The sequence below is a fragment of the Chiloscyllium plagiosum genome, unplaced genomic scaffold (genome assembly GCF_037043375.1).
Source record: "Chiloscyllium plagiosum isolate Xiang-an unplaced genomic scaffold, Cpla_swu_hap1 HiC_scaffold_1, whole genome shotgun sequence".
Lineage (NCBI taxonomy): Eukaryota > Metazoa > Chordata > Chondrichthyes > Orectolobiformes > Hemiscylliidae > Chiloscyllium > Chiloscyllium plagiosum.
The window spans coordinates 142,161,454-142,182,899 of record NW_028270139.1 but is presented as its reverse complement, the minus strand read 5'-3'; the positions used below and the strand labels follow the sequence as shown (position 1 = coordinate 142,182,899).

At 42.7% G+C, this 21,446-nt stretch overlaps 1 protein-coding gene across 1 annotated transcript in view; it reads right to left on the bottom strand.

The window, feature by feature from the left end:
• The window catches only part of LOC122557137 (lysine-specific demethylase 3A-like), an 86,819-nt gene that overhangs the window by 50,847 nt on the left and 14,526 nt on the right, over nt 1–21,446 (bottom strand). Inside the window, exons 5-10 of the mRNA XM_043704524.2 lie at nt 19,167–19,291; nt 18,042–18,132; nt 9,052–9,584; nt 5,536–5,693; nt 2,242–2,957; nt 500–701 (exon numbers count right to left, since the gene is read on the bottom strand). Coding sequence (XP_043560459.2) covers nt 500–701; nt 2,242–2,957; nt 5,536–5,693; nt 9,052–9,584; nt 18,042–18,132; nt 19,167–19,291 — 1,825 coding nt within the window. The remainder of the gene's footprint in view (nt 1–499; nt 702–2,241; nt 2,958–5,535; nt 5,694–9,051; nt 9,585–18,041; nt 18,133–19,166; nt 19,292–21,446) is intronic.

Below are 21,446 nucleotides of genomic sequence, written 5' to 3'. Positions count from 1 at the left end.
TTAGAAGACCAGTGTTCTTAACCTCACATGGAGTAAATAGATGACTTGAGAAGCCAAAGGTGATCATTTTTATAACAAATGTTTGGGTTTTAAAATCTTGATTTCTGCAGACAGGTCTTTGCTTAAAAGAATACTACCTGCCATAGCATGCACTCATTACAAGTTACCCTCCCCATTGGTAACACACCACCAACAACAATCCAGTGGATTTAAATGCACCAAAACTATCATTGAAGCCGTTCCCTTGGAATCGTGAGACCAGGCTTTAGCCCAATGATCATTCTTCATGTGGACTGGTCATTTGGCAAAAATAATTTCCACTGAAATCTTTCTGCTCTAAATGGCTCAATGCAGCACATGACAGCACATGCAGACACCAAATGTCTAGTTGGGCTTGCAGTGAAAAACATGCTCTGACCACGCGAGTACAGCAAAGTGACAGAAAGCAGAGATGTTTTGTGCATCTTTCAATCCATTAGAAAATCCAATGCTCACTCACTTCCTGAAGTGGAAGAACCTGCAGAAGACACTGGAGTCTGCCTCATCTCTGCGTCGGTGGTAAGTGGACAAACGACATTCTCTGCACTTGTGTAGGTGAGGAGCAACTTTAATACAGGAGCCATCTTGCAGAAAGGACTCACCGCTCTGCTGCAAAGCCCGGACTTTCTGAGCATCATTCAGCACAGACTGGGAGGCATCAACTGTAAAATACAGCAACAGCCATGAAAGTAGCAGCTCTATTATACAGCAAACACGCCACTGCACAACCAGAGGTGTTTTATATACCCAAGCAGCCTTTCAGGCGAATAATGAACAGTGCAAACAGCAAGTGATCTATCTGGAACTGCATGGGGTGGCACGGTAGCTCAGTGGTGCCTCACAGCGCCACGAACCCGGGTTCAATTCCCACCTCGAGCAACTATGTGTTGAGTTTGCACATTCTCCCAGTGTCTGTGTGGGTTCCCTCCGGGTGCTCCGGTTTCCTCCCACAGTCCAAACGATGTGCAGAATAGATGAATTGGTCATGCTGAATTGCACATAGTGTTAGGTGCATTAGTCAGGGGTGAACATGGAGGAATGGGGTTCTGGGTGGGTTGCTCTTCGGAGGGTCGGTGTGGACTTGTTGGGCCGCAGGGCCTGTTTCCACACCGTAGGTAATCTAAGTCTGATATATTGCCCCATTCCATGACTGCCTCTACCTCCAGTCAGGAAATGCCAGCTTGTACCTCCCCAAGGAACTGCTGGAGTCTGTCACCCCCATCAACTCACCCCAAACATACCAACAATTCATCAGGAGAATGAATTGTGGAAAATCTAAGTCAACTGCAGATCCCTATTAAACCGTCTGCTGCACAAATGCATAAACACTTAGGGGTGCTACCTGAATGATTTTAAAGATCAAATCAGAACAAGGGTTACAACAGTTGGGATGATAAGCTAATGAGGGCACCAGGTCAGTAATAAAACCTAGCTCTACCTTGCTACAAGCCTGCTGTCACTGCATTGTGGGAGAACACTACCATGGGCCTCAGGAACAGCTGATTACGGGTGACAAGGAAAATAAACAGCAGGCCTTCCAACAGTCACTTTAGGTTCTCAACTGTTTGTCATAAGGGAAATCAGATTTAGCTGTTATACTGCCCCACAAAGTGATAGCTTGTCGCAATCTAGATTGCAAGTTCTAATCTTGTGTATATGGGTAGTCACTTGCAAAATAGACAAGACAAAACAAAGCGACAATGCCAGGATGTTCACATTCTTAAAAGAATGAACCAGCTGCCCAGAATGATGCCTAGGCTCCTAGAGTTACATTACAAGGACTGCTTACGGTGGAGGGGAGGGGCTTTCAGGACTGACCCAACTGAAACTTTCAGGAAATTAAAAGGAAACCAATTGGATAGATAGAGAGAAACTATTTTCTGTCATTGCAGAGTCTAGAGCGAGAGGACATCTGAAAATGACAACCAGTCCTTTCAAGTTAAAATGTTAGTAATTTTTCAAAAATCAGAAGGTGATTAAAAAAACGTTTGGAACACTTCAACAAATGGCAACTGATGCAGAGATTGGCAAATTTGTTATTTGAAAATAATGAAGGATAGACATGGTTGTTCGGCCATGTATCAGCTATCATTCCACTAAATGGCAGATTAGACTTAAGGTACTATTCCATAGAGGCCTCAATGGTGTATCCTGTTCCTACTTATTCAGAGTTGATTTTACCTGACAAAACAAACTACTCACCTCTGCCTCTTCTTTCTTTGAAGACAGTATTTCTCAGCACCTCACCTCTTTCCCTTCTCTGTTTTGGACTAGGAGACCAGGTCTTCTGGAATGATGAGTTCCTCAAACCCTGTGGGGTCGAGGGCTCAAATCCTAGGTCGGAACTCAGTCCTGATGAACAGCTTAAGTCACTTGTTGTACTTTCTGTATCACTTTCACTTCCGTCAACACAGAGTCGGGAATTCACCAATAAAGCTTTGGCATCGTTTGATTCCGAGTGTTCAGAAAGGTCTGAAGGCAGGGCAGCTCGCTGACTACATTTGTTCAATGGAAAACCACCAGTCGGGTTAAACGTTTGTGGCGAATTATTCTGAATACCAACTGCTGCATCTCCCTTAACAGGAAGTGAGGCCTCACATTTAGAAGGATCAGTCATCAGAATGTTTGTCACCTTCTCCTGATGGAGAGATTTCTCTTTCTCACACTTTTCTGGCTGCCCGTTTCCACAAGTCTGAAATAATGTTCCCGACGGAGGACATGCCATGGTGCGGTTACTGGAAATCCCTGGCCGTGGCCTGCTCTCGTCAAATACACCAGCATCTGAATGGGGTCCTGGTGAAGGAGATTTATTCTGACCACCCAAGAATAGCTTTGACAGCCCGGATTCTGAACAGATGGAGTTAGTATAGCTGCTACTTACTGGAGGACTCTGCCTTTCACTCAGCACTTCCACCATCCTAAAAAAAAAGAAAAAAAACGCTCAACCATTCTTCCAAAAAAGAAATACATGCCTGATGAAATGCACACTGCTCCTTACAGCACAATTTTAGTCATGTGGTGTCAATGATTACATTTCAGGTTATTCCACCATGCTAACTAACTCAGAATAGACTGCAGAAATCCACAACAGAAAAACCAGTATCCAAGGTCACCAGGTAACTGAGATATCAATTGAAATAGTAAAAAATAAAGGAAGTTTGGGCCCCTTTATCGAAAGGAAGATAAGAACATAACACCAAAAGAGCAGAGTAGGTCATTCAACTCATTGATTATAGTCCACCAATCAATGAGATCATGGCTCATCTGATAACCTTCAACTCCACTTCCTAGCCTTTTTCCTATAACCTTCAACTCTCTTATTTAATTAAAATCAGTCACTCTTAGCCCTGAATACACAAAGACAAAGCCTAAACTTTGTCTTAAATTTGCAACCCTTTATTCTGACATTGTTCCCTTTAGTCTCAGTCTCCCAGAAGGGAAAATAACCTTTCTGCATCTATCCTGTCAAGTCCTCTATGTTTCAAAAAGGTTCTCTCTTATTCTTTAAATTCCAGAGAGTAGTAAACCTTCTCTGGATTATCTCCAATGCCAGTATAGAGGAACCTCAATTATCTGAATATCAATTGTCCGAATATTGGATTATCCGAAGGAGATCGAGGTCCCGATAGAAACGTTACATTGAAGACGTGTTTCTAACACTGATTGCATCTTTTGTTTACAGTGATTAAACAGGCACCGTCTCCAAATGACTGACTGCCCATCCTCTCTCACTCTCCCCACACTTTCTCTGGAGTTCTGCACAGGGGTGTACCCTAAACACCCCCTTCCCCAGATAATCTCTCTAACACCGTCCTATACAAGGCAAAGGTGGAATCTGTCAAAAAGACGTGTGGGGGGGGGGGGGGGGGGGTGCTCTGGCTGTGTCTGCATGCTATTTGGAGACTTACCTCACAAAGGCAGCAGCAGTCTTATTGTTGGTGTCCAGTCCGGCTGCCCCAGAGAGGGGTCGGGGCTGGGGGAACACGGGGGTAATGTTGGATGAGGTTGGGGGCGGGGGGGGGCAGTGTAAGAGGAGGACAGGGGGGTGTGGTGTAGGATGGGATTGGGGGCTCATGTGCTGCTGCCTCTGAGCTCCAGAGGAAAGGCATTTAATCAATTAAGCAAATAATTGACTATCCAAACAAAATAGTTCCTGCCCATCTAGTTTGGATAATCGAGGTTCCTCTGTACTTTGTCTTCGGTAAGGGCCCCAAAAAAAACTTGTTCAGTATTCCAGTTGTAGTCTGACTAAAACCTTGTATAGTTTTATCAAAACCTCTCTATTTTTATACTCTATTCTCTTTGAAATAAAGGTCAACATTCCATTTGTCTTCCCTATTACCCACAAACCAAAATGTGCAATGGTTGTTTCCCTTTGTGAGTGTGTCTCGGGCCAAGAGTAAGAAGTTGCTCATTGAATACAGATGGAGGAGAATTTTTTTCTCTCAGAGGGCAGTCAATCTGTGGAATTCTTTATCACACAGGACTGGAGAGGCTGGGTGCTTAAGTAGATTCAATTCTGAGATAGATAAGATTTATAATCAGTAAAGGAATCAAGGATTATGGGGAAAAGGCAGGCAAGTAGAGTTGAAGAAGATCATATCAAACATAATCGCACTGAATGGCAGAGCAGTCTTGATGGGACAAATGGCCCATTTCTATTCTATATTTTATGATCTTGGGAGTCACAGATATCAAAGAGCATGGAAACAGGCCCTTCAATCCAACACTTCCATGCCAACCAAATAGCCTAAATAAATCTATCCCATTTGCCAGCATTTGGCCGATATCTTTCCAAACCCTTCCTATTCATATATCCATCCTTTTAAAATGTTGCAATTGTACTAGCCTCCTCCACTTCCTCTGGCAGCTCATTCCATACATGCACCACACTGTGTGAAAAAGTTGCCCCTTAGGTCTCTTCTATATCTTTGCCCTCTCACCTTAAACTTACGCCCTCTGGTTTTGAACTCCAGGGAAAAGACCTTGCCTATTTACCCTATCCATGCCCCTCATGATTTTATAAACCTCAGCCTCAGACACTCCAAGGTACAAAAGCCCCAGTCCATAAGCCTCCCCCCACCTGACACATCCTTGTATCTTATGTTAATTCTCACTTTCTTGGTGGGAATTAAGAGAGTTTAAAGATAGTAATAACCCCAGTGCTGCCAGGTAGAACCCACCTCCATTTGGAATGACCATATCCATACAGAGCCATCTCTGCCCAGCTCCCTGAAGAGGGGGAGTTGTGCTCGTATGTGCCTGGAATCCTGTTTACTCGTATGTCAAAAGAAAAGAACGACTGAAAATGAAACACAGGTCCCTCAAGTTCACGTTAGGGGTTCTTTAGAATGGAATAGGCGAAAGTGAGGACTGCTGATGCTGGAGATCACATTAGAGTAACATTGGAGACTGAACTCAAGACGAATTAGCCTCATGCTAAGCACACGTTATGTCAGGGTGGTAATTCGGAGGTTTAAAACTCAGCTAACTTACCCTTGAGGCACCACTGCAGTGATGGCTGGGGGAGAATTCGCAGGCGGAGGAGTAGTTTGTCTCAAATCTTTCCTTTCAGGCGTTGTAGCAGCACTGCCCAGCAACATGTCACCCAAACTGGAGTGAACAAACTGAGCTGCCCGGATCGTTCGTGAAGCCTACAGCAGGAATAAGGCAATGCATCAGCAATAACCTAGTAGCAGTTCCACGCAAAGATGCTTCTTTCTTCATTTTGATGCTGCACTGAGTATATCAGGATCCTCAATGCCCGAGTAACTGAGCACCCAGAGCAAGTGGAAAACAGTCACGCATCATTCATGGAAGAACTGATACATAAACCTTGAAGTATACACAAGGTCATCTAATCCCATTAGCTTCTCCCTGACTATTTTAATGACATTACACACAGTTTCTTCCCCTAAAGCACATACCTGCTGAACTTCAGAGAAAGTGGGCTGGATTTTTACCTTCTGAAGCAGGTAGCTGGAATTAGGGAAACTGCCAGCTCAAACTGTTCACCTTTCAAGAAAGTGCCTGCATAGTCAAGATTTTCATTGTGGACAGTAGGTGAGAGCATGGGCTGCAGTGAGGCCAGCAACCCCCACTTTGGATGGTGTGGGACTTTGTGCTGGTGACAACAAAAACAGGGAGACCCACAAGTCTCACCACTCTGGCCCTTTTATCATACCACATTTTGTCACCCATGGGTGTTTTGGAGTTAAAGATTAATGCAAAAAAAAAGTGATTCTGAAGCAACAAGGAGGTTTCAGAGCTGAAGGAAGGTTTATTTCAAAGCTTTTTACTGACTGCACAGGACATTGGTTAGGCCACTTTTGAAATATTACGTGCAATTCTGGTCTCCATCCTATCGGAAGAATGTTGTGAAACTTGAAAGGGTTCAGAAAAGATTTACAAGGATGCTGCCAGGGTTGGAGGATCTGAGCTATAGGGAGATGCTGAACAGGCTGGGGCTGTTTTCACAGGCTGAGGGGTGACCTTATAGAGGTTTATAATGGGGTGGGGGGAGTTCACAACCAGAGGGCATAGGTTCAAGGTGAGAGGGGAAAGATATAAAAGGGACCTAAGGGGCAACTTTTTCCACACAGAGGGTGGTGAGTGTATGGAATGAGCTGCCAGAGCAAGTGGTGGAGGCTGGTACAATTACGGCATTTAAAAAGGCATCTGGATGTATATAAGAATAGGAAGGGATGTGCATCAAGGGCTGGCAAATGGGACTAGACTAGGTTAGGATACGTGGTCAGCATGGATGAGTTGAACCAAAGTTGTACAACTCTAAAACTCTATGACTCATCTATTATGGTTTGGGAAAGGTAGGGAACTAGGATGACAGTACAGCCAGCATGGAATTGGCCCAGTTGCCAAAGTTTACCCAACCAAAATATCTAGTCAACCACATGCACAGCATATTTATTTCATACAGATAGGTAAAATGAGCTCCATTCGAGAACGACGACGACGATAATAATAATAATTCAGCCCCACTAGACTCTGATACTCCACATGAACCTCTTTGTGCCTCTCACCCTCTTCAGTCAGAACTCCCACATTTTATAGGGAACGGAAATACACTGGGTCAAAACCAAGCTACCCAACCACACTCTCAGTGCTCTCTGACCTCAATTGGCTCCCAGTCAAACACCATCTTGATTTTAAAATTCCCATCTTAGTTTTCAATTCCCTCCACAGCCTCACACCCTTCCCCTGCTCCGATCCTCAAAAGACACTTACCAGCCTAATTCAGACCTTAAACATTGACAATTTTAATTGCTCCAGCATTTACAGCCATGTCTTCAGCCCCAAGACCTATTTTTCTTCCTTTAACCTCTCCAACTTACTCTGCTCCTTAAAACCTCCCTTCACAGGGGGCTCATTGTCAAATATTCCTTACAATGTTCTCATGAAGCACACTAAAAAGGGAGGATATAAATATAGTGTAGCTGCTGTTATGAACCCTATCTTAGCTACCTTAACCCTCAATTCTCATTTATCCAATTTCCCTGCATGCACGTTTAACTATATTGATCCCAACAATCTGTAGTAATAACAGGTTCCACATGCTGGCCAGCTTTTCTGCAAATATGCTCCTCCTGAATTCACTAGTGGTTCTATTTACAGAAATCTTATATTTACGGCCTCTAGGTTTGTTCTGCTCACGATTGGAAACACATTCTCTAAACTATAAGACAAAGCAATGGAAGCAGACCGTTCTGTCTGTCAGGTCTACTCCGTCATTCAACAAGATTGTGCCTTACTAATCATCCCCAACTCCTCTTTCCTGCCTTCCCCAGTGGTGGATTCCCTATCCTCAGGAAACTCCTCCTCATCTGTATTTTAAATGTGTGACCCCATGTGAGATTGTGTCCTTGGATCCTATAAAGGAAAATAACCTTTCTGCATCTGTCAAGTCCCCTAAGAATCTGTGGGCATGAAACCAAGTGAACGTTTCAGGTCCAGCGACCCTTCTTCAGAACAGAGTTTCCCCAGCAATTTCTGTTTTCAATTTGGATTTACATCATCCACAGTTCTTTAGTCCTCTCTCGTTCCTGAAGAACCCTGTACTTCTGGCCAGCTTTTCTGTCAATTTCAATAAGATCACTTCTCATTCTTCTAAATTCCAATGAAAACATAAAACACGCCCCCTTCATACTCGGGCTCAGCCTATTGAACCTTCTCTAGACCACCTGCAATGCTAGTAGCCAAGTGGGCAATTCCTTAGTCAAGGTGACCAAAACTTTTCACAGTATATTAACTGTGGTCAGACTATAGCCTTGTATAATTTTAGCAAAAATCTTCCTGTTACGGTATTCCATTCCCTACCTTCGATTTGCTTTACCTATTACCTACTGAACTTCGATGCTCATGTTTTGTGATTTATGCACAAGGACTTCCAAATCCTCTGTGCTGTAGCTTTCTGCAGTCTTCCTTCATTTAAATAACATTCAGGTCCTCTACTCTTCCTGAAATGCCTCGCTTTACAGCTTCACACATTATATCCCATCTACCAAATTTTTGCCCACGTGCACAACCTGTCTATATCCCTCTGTAGACTCTGTCACCCTCAACATTTGTCTTGCCACCTATTTTTGTGTCATCCATTAAGCTTACTTATAGAACATTCACTTACTTCATGCAAGTCATTACTACATGTTGTAAATAACTGTGACCCCAGCACTGGTCTATGTATCCTCATCCTATCCAACTCAATGATAATTCTCAGCCTTTTTTCTAGAAAACATCCTCTAGCCTACTAACATATTCTTTTAGGTCAGATATTGGTACGTCATTCTTGTCTGCACCTCTTCAGGGGTTTTGTACATTTAGCATTTATGGTCCATCACTGTATTGCGAATCTGGAGGCACCTGTAGGCTAGATTGGCAAGGATGGTACATTTCCTTCCCTGAAGGACATTAGTGAACCAGTTAGGTTTTTACAACAGTCAACAGTGGTCACAGACAGCTGGTTTAAAAAGTGAAATAAAGAAAAATAAGCCTTACTTCAGAAGAGCAAGTAGCTGTTCCTTTGTTTAACTGCAAAGAATGCTGAGCTTTCAGTGATGGAGCAGAGTCTCGATGGGGTGCTAGAGGTTCAGTCCCTGGCTGGAGTTTATCCTCGACCACCACCGTTCTCCCGTTGTCAGTCGCCCGAGTTGCAAAAATGAGATTAAAACTATTCCAGCTGCCATCAAACCCAAACAAAGACTTTGGCTTTTGAGGATCTGCACTTTTCACATTTTCCATGCCCTCCTTTGTAAGTACTCTGTTCAGACGGCAGGTTCTGGATTCTATGAACTGCTGCATTTGCACATTATCCTGTCCTGTTAATTTTCCGGGATCAGAGTGGAATGACTGTTTGTTACTGCACTGATCTTCACTTCGCTCGGTTGCTTCAGCATTCTGCTCTGCCCTGCAGCTCTTGCTCTCAGCCAACGTATCACACTTTGTTCTTTTTATTTCGCTGTCATCATGCCCTTCCATAGATTTTCGTTTCATGCATTGTATTCTTTTGGAATTACCAACATTTAACATACCTGAAAGCAATTAAGGCAGCAAGATTTTTAATCGATTGTAGATCAAGCATGCAACTTACAATCGATAATTTTCGTAATTCCACATTTTTACATCTATTTCTACTTCACTCATTTGAAGTAAATTTTTAACTTTGATTAGAGTGACTGCATTTTAAGTCAAAATAAATCAATTATGTAATCAGCACAATACTACAAAGGATAGACATGGGCTTCCCCCAGCCAATAAAAAGGACTTGCCTTATGCATCATATTCATCACACACACGCAGACGACAAGCAACATAAATTTGACTGGGACAACACTACCATTATAGGGCAAGCGAAACAAAGAACAGCCAGGGAATTCCTAGAAGCATGGCACTCATCCACAAACTCCATCAACAAACACATCGACCTGGACCCAATATACCGGCCACTACAGCGGACAGCTGAAACTGACAACCGGAAGGGGCAGGGACAGGCCACTATAAATGCCGGAGGAAACACCACAGAAGCGCTTCACAGGAGGCTCCCAAGCACTGAGGATGTCACCTAGACAGGGAACGAAACGTTTGCAACAAAAACTTCCAGCTCGGCGAACAGAACCACAGCATATTCACAACTGTTGTACTGACTGAGTTATTGCTTTTTTTATTGTCCCCCTCCTTCTACCTATATGGTCGAAAAAGTGTCATTGAAAAGTGAAACTGTTCTTACTATATTGACTTCATTGATACACTGGATGATCAATTACATGGAGATGAAGTTGGATGGATGGATGGACAAAATAATACCTGGGAGACACACTATTAACAATGTTTGAACAGCCTGATTTCTACAAAGTATGCAGACCTTGCAAAGAAGAAGAAAGGATTTGATGAAATGCATCCTTCATTTTTTGGGGAAAAAAAACTCAACAGCCCCTTTAAAGACTAGGATGGAGTCAGACATGAAGCTTAAAAAAGGCACAGCTTCCAAAAGCTCTCAGCCAGAAAGTACCCATCAACCACAGGAAGGAACGCAAACAGATTGACGAGGGGATTCCACCCCATTGTAAGATTATACGTACAAATTATAGAATAACACTGATATTTAATTACTATGGATACAAGTTTGCCCACTGAGCTGGAAGGTTTGTTTACAGACGTTTCATCACCATACTAGATAACATTATCAGTGAGCCTCCCATGAAGCACTGATGGTATGGCCCACTTTCTATTTGTGTGTTTAGGTTTCCTTAGTCATTTCCTGTTCTTTTTCTCAGAGGGTGGTAGATGTGTTTGTTGACAGAGTTCAGGTTGGAATGCCATGCTTCTAGGAATTCTTGTGCGTGTCACTGCTCAGCTTGTCCTAGAATGGTTGTGTTGTCCCAGTCAAAGTGCTATCCTTCCTCATCTGTACTAGGATACTAGTAAGAGTGGGTCATTTCTTTTTGTGGCTAGTTGATGTTCATGTATCCTGGTGGCTAGTTTTCTGCTTGTTTGTCCAATGTAGTGTTTGTTACAGTTCTTGCAAGGTATTTTGTAAATGATGTTCGTTTTGCTGGTTGTCTGTATAGGGCGTTTTAAGTTCATTAGCTGCTGTTTTGGTGTGTAGGTGGGTTTGTGGGCTACCATGATGCCAAGGGGTCGGAGTAGTCTGGCAGTCATTTCCACTGTATAGGTGGTTTTCTTCTGATCTTCATAGTTCCTTGATGCTGCAGCGTGTGGTGGCTTATTGAAATAATGTTCTAATGCAGCTTCATTTGAGTGTGTTGGGATGATTGCTTCAGTATTTGGTCTGTGTGTGTTGTTTTCCTGTAGATGCTGGTTTCAAGTGCCCCATTGACTATTCACCCTACTATGACATCTAGGAACGGCAGTTTGCTATTGTTTTCCTCCTTTGTGAATTTTAAGCCTGTAAGATTATTATTGATGGTCTTGTAGATTTCTTCTAATTTGTTTCAAAAATGACTGCCAGACTACTCAGACCTCTTGGCATCATGGTAGCCCATGAACCTACCAACATACTAAAACAGCAGCTAATGAAGTTGAAAGACCCCATACAGACAAGCAAAATAAACGTCACTTACAAAATACCTTGCAAGAACTGTAACGAACACTGCATCGGACAAACAGACAGACAACTAGCCACCAGGATACATGAGCATCAAATAGCCACAAGAAAACATGACCCACTGTCACAAGTATCTTTACATACAGATGAGGAAGGACAGCATTTTGACTGGAACAGCACATCCATTCTAGGACAAGCCAAACAGGGACACACATGAGAATTCCTAGAAGCATGGCATTCCAATTGGAACTCTATCAACAAACACAACAATTTGGATCCCATCTATCACACTCTGAGAAAAAGAACTGGAAATGACATCAACACAGGAAGTGGCATCACCAGCCCAAGGAAAGCTAAACACAAATAGAAAGCAGCATATCAGTGCTTCACTGGAGGCTCACTCATGTTACCTATGGTGACAAAACATCTGAAAACGAGCCTACCAGCTCAGCAAGCAAACTTACATCCAGAACCTCAACCTGAGCTACAAATGTTTTCCAAGCTCGCTAAGTGTTATCTTCTCAATTTTGGACCAGTATTGAACATACCAATTTGAGGTTGTGTGTGCAATAACAAAGTTGTCCTTCTGTCAATACATTATTCCTTTCTTTTCCAATAAAGAAATCTTCCCTTTTCATGTTGAAATCTTGCCACTGGTTTCACCATTTATAATAGTCTTTTAACATATTACTGGGTGTTGTCACTCAAGAGATCAGCATGACTAATAGGACTCGAAATCCAACTGAGACTCTGAGGAGACATTTTCCCCTACAATTAATACAAGCGCGTTTTTGCAATATAATGTAATAATGTAGTGCCAGACCGGTTGAGTGCTTCCAACAGTTTTGGTTTTTGTGGCAATAATGTTGTGCTTGCTGGTGACAGTTAGGAATGAAGGACAGTCTTCACTTTGTTTAATGCAATTTCCCAGCCCAGATTACGTTGGCTGGTTCCATTATTGATGCAGTTGTTGATTTATTTTGGAGAGATTAAGACCAAGTGTAAAATGGAAAGCTGTGTGTGGAATCTGAGGACATGGGGAAGCCCTTAATGAATACTTTTCCTCAGTATTCATATTGGAAAAGGGCAATGTTAGTGACAGTACGGAGATTAGATGGGATTGCTGTTGACAACAAGGAGGTTTTTTTAAAGCAATTTTAGAAGATCTGAAAATCGATACGACCCGGGAGCTGGATGCGATTTATCCTCGAATTCTCTAGAAAGCCAGGGAGGAGATTGCAGAGCCTTTAGCTTCGATCTTTATGTCTTCATTGTCGACAGGAGCAGTGCCAGAAGACTGCAGGACAGTAAATGTTGTTCCCTTGTTTAAGGAGGGGTGTCGAGTCAACCCTGGTAATTATAGGCCAGTGAGCCATACTTTGGTTGTGCGTAAGGTGTTGGAATAGGTTATTAGAGATAGGATTTATAATTATTTGGAAAGGAATAATTGATTAGAGATAGGTCACGTCAAGGGTAGGTCATGTCTAACTAACCTTACTGAGTTCTTCGAGAAGGTGACAAAACAGGTGGATGAAGGTAAAGCGGTTGCTGTGGTGTACATGGACTTCAATAAAGGCGTTTGATAAGGTTCCACACAGTAGGCTATTTCACAAAATACAGGATTGAAGGTGATTTAGCGGTTTGGATCAGACATTGGCTAGCTGAAAGACAACAGAGGGTGGTGGTTGATGGGAAATGTTCATCCTGGAGCTCAGTTACCAGTGGTATGCCGCAAGGATTTGTTTTGGGGCCACTGCTGTTTGTCATTTTTATAAATGATCTTAATGTGGGCGTAGAAAGATGGGTTAGTAAATTTGCGGGTGACACTAAGGTCGGCAGAGTTGTGAATAGCGCTGAAAGATGTTGTGTGTTACATAGGGACATAGATAAGATGCAGAGCTGGGCTGTGAAGTGGCAAACGGGGATTAACGTGGAAAAGTGTGAGGTAGTTCACTTCAAAAGAAATAATGGTAACACTCCTGGCAGTGAAGATGAATGGAGAGACCTCAGTGTCCAGGTGCATAAATCCCTGAAAGTTGCCACCCTGGTTGATAGGGTTAAGAAGGCATATGGTGTGTTGGCACTTATTGGTTGGGGGATTCAGTTTTGGAGCCTCGAGGTTATGCTTCTGCTGGAGTACTGCCTACAGTTCTGGTCACGACATTACAGGAAGGATGTGGCAGCTTTGGAAAAAAAGGTTCAGGAGAGATTTACGAGGACGTTGCCTGGTTTGGAAGGAAGGTCTTACGAGGAAAGGCTGAGGGAGTTGAGGCTGTTTTTGTTCGAGAGAAGGTGGTTGAGAGATGAGTTAAATCAAGACGTATAAGATAATCAGAGGGTTAGGCAGCATGGACAATGAGAGCCTTTTTCCTCGGATGGTGAAGACTAACATGAGGGGACTTAGCTTTAAATTGAGGTGTGTTAGATTTAGAACAGATATCGGGGTAGTTTCTTAACTCAGTAGTAGGGCTGCAACAGTAGTAGACTCACTGACATGAAGGGAATTTAAATGGACATTGGACATACATATGGATAATAATGGAACTGTGTAGATTAGTTGGGTATCAAGTTAATTTCACAAGTCGGTGCAACATTGAGGACCGAAAGGCCTGCGCTGTAACGTTCTATGCTCCATGGAAGACTTTACAACAACTGAAGGTATGTACACCCTGTTCTAATTATACCCCAATGTCTAACACAGCTTTTTATAAAATCTGCACTCAACACTGACTCCCTGGGTCCAATTTTAACTTCGAAGTATAAAAGCAACACTAGAGACCTGAAGGTAGTTACTTATTAGTTTTCAAGTTGTCACTCCAGCTGTTCCCAAAGATAGGGTCTTGAGCATTGTGCACTCCAGTTGCCCTCCACTTCCATTCAGGAAAGCAGATACTTTTAACCACCACCTTCAACTGGCCTTTACTGTTGTAAAGTGCCCTAGGTGCTCCATGGAAACATCAAATACAAAGACATACAAATCTAATGGTTGGACCCAGTGCTGTGTAAAATTGGGAGTTAAAAATGGATGGAGCATGGAAGACCAATATTACACCTGTCATTTTCAGGGTCAGAGCACCCTAACCAACAATTTCTAAAGCAGCACTCGATTAATTGCTCAAACTTAATTTGTATCTTTTGTTTTTAAAGCATTATGGAATCCACGTTACAGGAGGGATGTAATAGCACTGGAGATTTACCTGGATGTTGCCTAGGCTGGACAGTTTCAGTTATTGAAAAACACTGGATAGACAGAGGTTGTTTCCCTTGAGCAGAGGAGACTGAGGGGGACATGACTGCTATGTAAAATATTATTTTTTTTTTAGATTAGATTAGATTACTTACAGTGTGGAAACAGGCCCTTCGGCCCAACAAGTCCACACCGACCCGCCGAAGCGAAACCCACCCATACCCCTACATTTACCCCTTACCTAACACTACGGGCAATTTAGTATAGCCAATTCACCTGGCCCTGCACATCTTTGGACTGTGGGAGGAAACCGGAGCACCCGGAGGAAACCCACGCAGACACGGGGAGAACGTGCAAACTCCACACAGTTAGTCGCCTGAGGCGGGAATTGAACCCGGGTCTCTGGCGCTGTGAGGCAGCAGTGCTAACCACTGTGCCACCGTGCCGCCCACTAATGGTGGCAATTATGTGGGGCATAATTAGTGTAGAAGAAGAAGAAAAAACTTTTCCTCTTGATGATGAGGGCTTAGATTTAAGAAGAAGGAGATTTAAAAGAGGTGTGAGGGAAACCTCTCCAACCAGAAGGTGGTGGAAACCTGGAACACTGCCTTTAAAGGGTGGCAACTGCAGAAACCTCAGAATATTAAAGAATTATTCAGAAGTGCACTTGTTATGCCAAAGCATACAAGGTTTTGGGTCAAGTGCTGAAAAATAGGATTAGAATAGTTAGAGGGCTGTTTTTGACCAGTGTAGACTCAATGGGCTGAATGGTCTTTTTCTGTGCTGTAGTTCTCCACAACTATGTGGGAGGGGAATGGACAACTTCAATGTTGTATCTGGCTCCATAAATACAATTTCTAAATCATTGCTGAGCCTTCCCCATCTCCTTCATTTGCCAACTTTGCTTTAACTTCAACTGGGACGCAGTACATGCTTCTCCCGGCCTGCAACTAACCAAGGACCTGACATCCACACAGCTTGAAGATCAGGTAGGCAGTGGACACATTTAGCCACTTGTTGTATCCTTAAGCTGAAAATACAGATATATAGATGTCACGAAATTAATAAGCTGAAGTGCGATGGATATCTACACATTAATAAAGTCCTTTTATCGACTAAGGTCAGTTCTTTCATTAGATAAATAATGTGATTCTTAATTTAAAGCACCCTCGTTTCGTAATTGTCTTTTCCCTGGGATAGGGAATTTCAAGAGTGGGGGCACATTTTTAAGGTGAGAGGAGAAAAATTTTAAAAAGACAAGGGGCAATTTTTTTTTTTTTACAGAATGGTGTGTGTCTGGAATAAACTATCAGAGGAAATGGTGGATGCGGATACAATTACAATGTTTAAAAGACATTTGGATAAGTACATGAATAAGAAAGGTTTGGAGGGATATGGGACAGGAGCAGGCAGGTGAGACTAGTTTAGTTTGGGATTATGGTAGGACCAAAGGGTCCATGCACTATGACTATAAGAAAAGGGCTGGAACGATGTAGGGAGGGAAATCTAGATATTAGATCCTAGGCAGCTAACAGTGTGGCCAGTAATTGTGCAGTGACTGAAACTGGGGGTGTACCAGAGTGTAGAATTACAGGTGGGAGGGATTGTGGTACTGAGGGAGATTATAGAGTTAGGGAGAGGCAAAGCCACCGAAGTGTCTGAAAACAAGAATGATAATTTTAAAATCAAAATATCAGTTTGTACTAGAAACGTGTGGGTCAGCGAGCACAGGAAATATAGACAAAAAGGTGTGCGCTAAGCTACAAGTAACAGTCCTAGTGCTAAGAGTGTAAGGAACTGGCCAGGGGTGCATTAGAACAGTCAGATTTAGAGAGGTAACAAGAGCATGAATGAGTTTCAGCAGATGAGCAGAGACGGGGTTGTGGTTTTGATGAAATGAGACTGATTTAAGCAACAGTACGACAATGTGGCTCAAAGTTCACTACCAAATATCACACGGAGATTGAGAACCACCTGACTTAGTACAAAACACAGTCACAAGGAAGATGAATGCTATTGGTAGCTAGAGAACGGAGATAAAAGGATGGCTGACATTTTCTCAACATGTAGTTGGGGGAAATGGCTGCTCATCCAGTACTGCATGTGGATAGCTATCTAATAACTTAGCAATAAGGGAGAAGTTAGAAGTGACAGCAAGGTACACTGATGACCAGGTACATCCAGCTGTAGATGTAAAAATTAACACTTCATTTTGGATGACATTGTCAGCAGATAAGAAATGCAACATCTTTTTTTGTGGGAGTGGGGGTGAAAGCAAGATTGATGAGGGAGCAAGAGGAGATTATTTGATTATGATCAGATAGATGCAAATGGATCCAGACAAGTGCAATCCCACCTTGTTGATCAGTAAGAGAGACTTTGGAAGAGATGGTGTGGACAACCATGTTAAAAACTGCAGACTAGTCAAGAAGAATGTGATAGGATAGTTTACATTTACCACAATTACAATGGACATCAATTGTGACTTTGACAATGCAGAGGGTGGAAACCAGATTGCAGGAATACAAGCAGGTGTTCCAGGAAAGATGGACGCAGATTTAGGAAAAGGGGAGGCAATGGCCTAATGGTATTATCGCTAGACTATTAATCCAGAAACTCAGCTCATGTTCTGGGGACCCAGGTTCAAATCCCACCACAGCAGAAGGTGAAATCTGAATTCAATTGAAAACAAAATTTTGGAACTAAGAATCTGCTGAGACCATTGCGGATTGTTGGAGAAACTCATCTGCTTCACTAATGTCGTTCAGGGAAGGAAATCTGCCATCTCACCTGGTTATGGCCTACATGTGACTCCAGACCCACAGCAATGTGGTTGACTCTGAAATGGCCTAGCAAGCCACTCCATTCAAACACAGCTGAGGATGAGCAATGAATAGTGGCCAACCAGCGACGCCCACATCCCCTGAATCAATATGTTCAAGGTCGAAAGGGAAATTGGAGAAGGGGTGGTAGCTTGCAAGGACAATGATTTCAAGAGTTGTTCCTTTTATTTTGAGACAGGATATTTTGGAGAGAAAGTGGATAATTGCCTGGTACCAGAAATTCACAAAAATCTAGCAATCACTTCACAGTGAGAAATTTATATATGACCCTGGAACTGCTCTGCACAGCAGCCCAGAAGAGAAAGGCACATTAACAACGTGGACCCATACTCCACCTAAGTCATAAAGACCATTGACAAGAGACTGGTTAGTAACAACTAGATTTGACACTCACCATCACCATCATTGGCCAATGCTTCAATATCTTCATCATGAAGGAAAGACATGTGAATCAGAGCTGGATCAACTATTTGCTTCTCTGAAAACTGCAACATTGGAAAAAAAATCATTAAAATCCTCTTGAAAACTCTCAAAACATTTTTCAAAATGGACAGGCCCCTGCATAAGTGTGTTAGGGACTCAGAGCCAGCATTGCATTTATAAAATAAAATAAATCTGGGGAGGTTATATAAAATCACGACAGGTGATTAAAAAGTTTGACTTTTGTGTTGAAACTAGTCATTTAGTTTAGCGTATGACGATTGCTTTCTCAACTCTTCAAAGAGTATTTTACCTCAAATTTTAATTGCACACCAACAAAAACCTGTTTGCATTTAAAAAAAAATAAAACTGAAGCAATAAACACAAAAGTTCTGTGGTACAGAGGCCAGGAGCTCCAGAGTCAAGCCCCACTCCAGAATTAGGTGCTGAAGGAAGGTGTATTCATAACACAGATAAACAGGTTGACCATCAACCTCTAAATCTTTCCTAAACACTCCAATGGTATACAATAAGAGTGCAAGAGAGATTTATGCGATGGAAAGACATTGGGGCTTCAGTGTCCAGTATGCAGGCAAAATGTTATGTTGCCACAACATGACTCTTTGCAGGGTCAGTTGGTGGGATGGAGCGAATCAGCACTGGATTTGATCTGAAGTGGACTCAGGTTGTGCTCCTTTGTCAGACATGGGAGTGGAGGTTGCGGCGCTGTGGGTCAGGCCCACTTTCAGGCAAAGAACTCAAGAAGAAAACAAACAAAGTCAGCCATCTGATCAAATACAATCTTCACTCTAGGCAGCGGATGACATTGAAGAACCAAACGTTTTACTACTCAGAGCAGCATGCTTTAACAGGCACTAAGGTTTATCATCAGGGGCTTGTGGCACATTGGTACTGCCTCTACCTCAGGGCCAGGAAATCCAAGTTCAAGCCACACCTGTCCAATAGTACATATGAGCAGATCAAGTGAAAAACCACCAAGCTATTTAATTTTAAATCTTTAAAATCATTTTCAATAGAATGACAAAAGTGTCAGCCTATAACCGTACATTTTCAACTGAAGTCAAAAGGCTTTCTTTACCTGTTCACTTTTGATCTGCATTAATCTGGTTGTTAAATTGTGATGAGTCACTATTGCTGGGCACCAATGAGTAGCAGATTTCAAGTCATACACCTTAACTTTGTAGCCAGCCAAGTTGCAAGTACCTGATAACCAGAAGAACACCGGTAGAAAGTAAACAAACATTAAAGTTTTCAGTCTATGACAATCAATTATTCAGAGGGTCAGACCACTATTTGTAAAGCCACAGATTACGTCGAGTTTACGTCACTTTGTAAAATCATTGTCTCCTCCCTTTTTGAAAATTTTAGACTAGCCAATCAAGATTCCTTCTTTAAAAATTTCATTCACAGGAAGTCTTTGACTAGACTAGTGTTAACTGACCACCCACACCCAGAATTCTTCCTTTGAGAAGGTGGTGGTGAACTGCCTCCTTGAACCACTGCAGTCCAGGTGTTCTCGATCCATCCACCCACAATTATGTTTGGAAAGGAGATCAAGGATTTCGATCCAGCCAGGTAAAGGAACACCCACATAGTTGCAAGTCAGGATATCATGAGGCTTGGAAATGAAATTGGTGGCCATGTAACTGCTGCCCTTGTTCTTCCAGGTAGCAGATGGATTTCAACATTGCCGCTCTATCAGGGTAAAAAGTAAGATGATTTGTCCTGAGTGGTGCCAGGTTATGAGTGCTGTTTGGGCCAGTGTTGAGGGGAGGGAGGAGGGAGGAGAAAGGCAAAGAGGAGATTCTAACACATTCCTGACTTGTTCTTGTAGTTCGCTGCTAGTCTTTGGGGAGTCAGTGGGTGAGTTACACACTGCAGGATTCCTAGCCTCTTGCCTGCTCTTGAGGTCACAGTATTTACATGGCTAGCACAGTTCAGTTTCTAGTCAACAGATATGGATAGTGGGGGACTCAGCAACGGCTGGATTCCCTTGCGTTGGAGCTGGTTATCGTCTGTCACCTCTGTGGCATACATGTTACTTGCCACCCCATGAACACTGTCCATGTTCAAATGCAGCAAGACCTGGGCAGTTAAATTGATGGTTGGGCTGAGGACACTCTCCTGAGGAACTCCTGCAGAGTAACCCTACACCAATAGCTGTTGCTTAGCTGTTAAAATGGCTTGATCAAAAGCAGACACACTATGTATGGGTGTCAGCAGAGCCCGGGAATTTGTCAATAGTCTTAGACTTTAAGTTGTGAAAGGCAGAGGGGAATATATTATGGAAACAAAAAAAAAGCCAAGATGTCAGTTTCAGCTTTCCATTCAGAATCATTTTGACATCTTCTCGACTCAATGGTATTTATCACACCTTAAACAGACAATGGCAGTTCATTCACTCAGACTTATGTTCAGTCATGCGTTAACATAACCCACGATTTCATAAAATTGAGTTCCAACCTAGATAGTCGCATTTTTTGTATGTGCGATTCTTCAAACTGTGCAAAGGCAGAACATGCAAATACTTTGGAGAAACAAAGTTAGATATGAATGAAGAAACAATTTTATTGCATAGCATGCAAAGCAACAGCTGCAGGTGTATTCAGAAAGGAGAACAACATTGTAGCTGGGGGTTTCAATTGGGATGGTGAGGTTCTAGGACATGTTTACAAGGAGGGAGTAGCAGGCATACAGTACATAAATCCTCAGAGCCTGATGAGATGTACCCCAGACTGAGATGGGAGGCAAGGGAGGAGATTACTGGGGCCCTGGCCGGAATGTGTAATATTCTTTAGCCACAGGTGAAGTGTCTGATGACTGGAGGATGGCTAATGTGGTTCCTCTGTTCAAGATGGGGGGCAGGGATAGACCAGGTAATTACAGACCAGTTAGTCTAATGTCAGTGGTACAGAAACTATTGGAAAAGATTCTGAGGTACAGGATTAATCAACACTTGGAAAGGCAGGGATTGATCAGGGATCGTCAGTATGAATTTGTTCGAGTGAGATCCTAACTAATTTAATTAAGTTGTCTGAAAAGCTAACTAAATATATTGATAAGGGTAGTGCAGATGATGTGGCTTACATGGACTTCAGCAAGGCCTTTGACAAGGTTCCTCGTGGAAGGCTGGTCCAAAAGTTAACAGCCCACAGGATCTAAGGCAAATTGGCAAACTGGATCCAAAAAGGATTTGCAAGTGGGAGGCAAAGGATGATGGTGGAGGGATGTTTGTGCAATTGAAAGCTCATGACCAGCAGAGTATCATCAGGACCATTGCTGTTTATCACGTACATTAATGACTTGGATGTGAATGTACAGGATTAAATTAGTAAGTCTGCAGAAGACTTGAAAATTA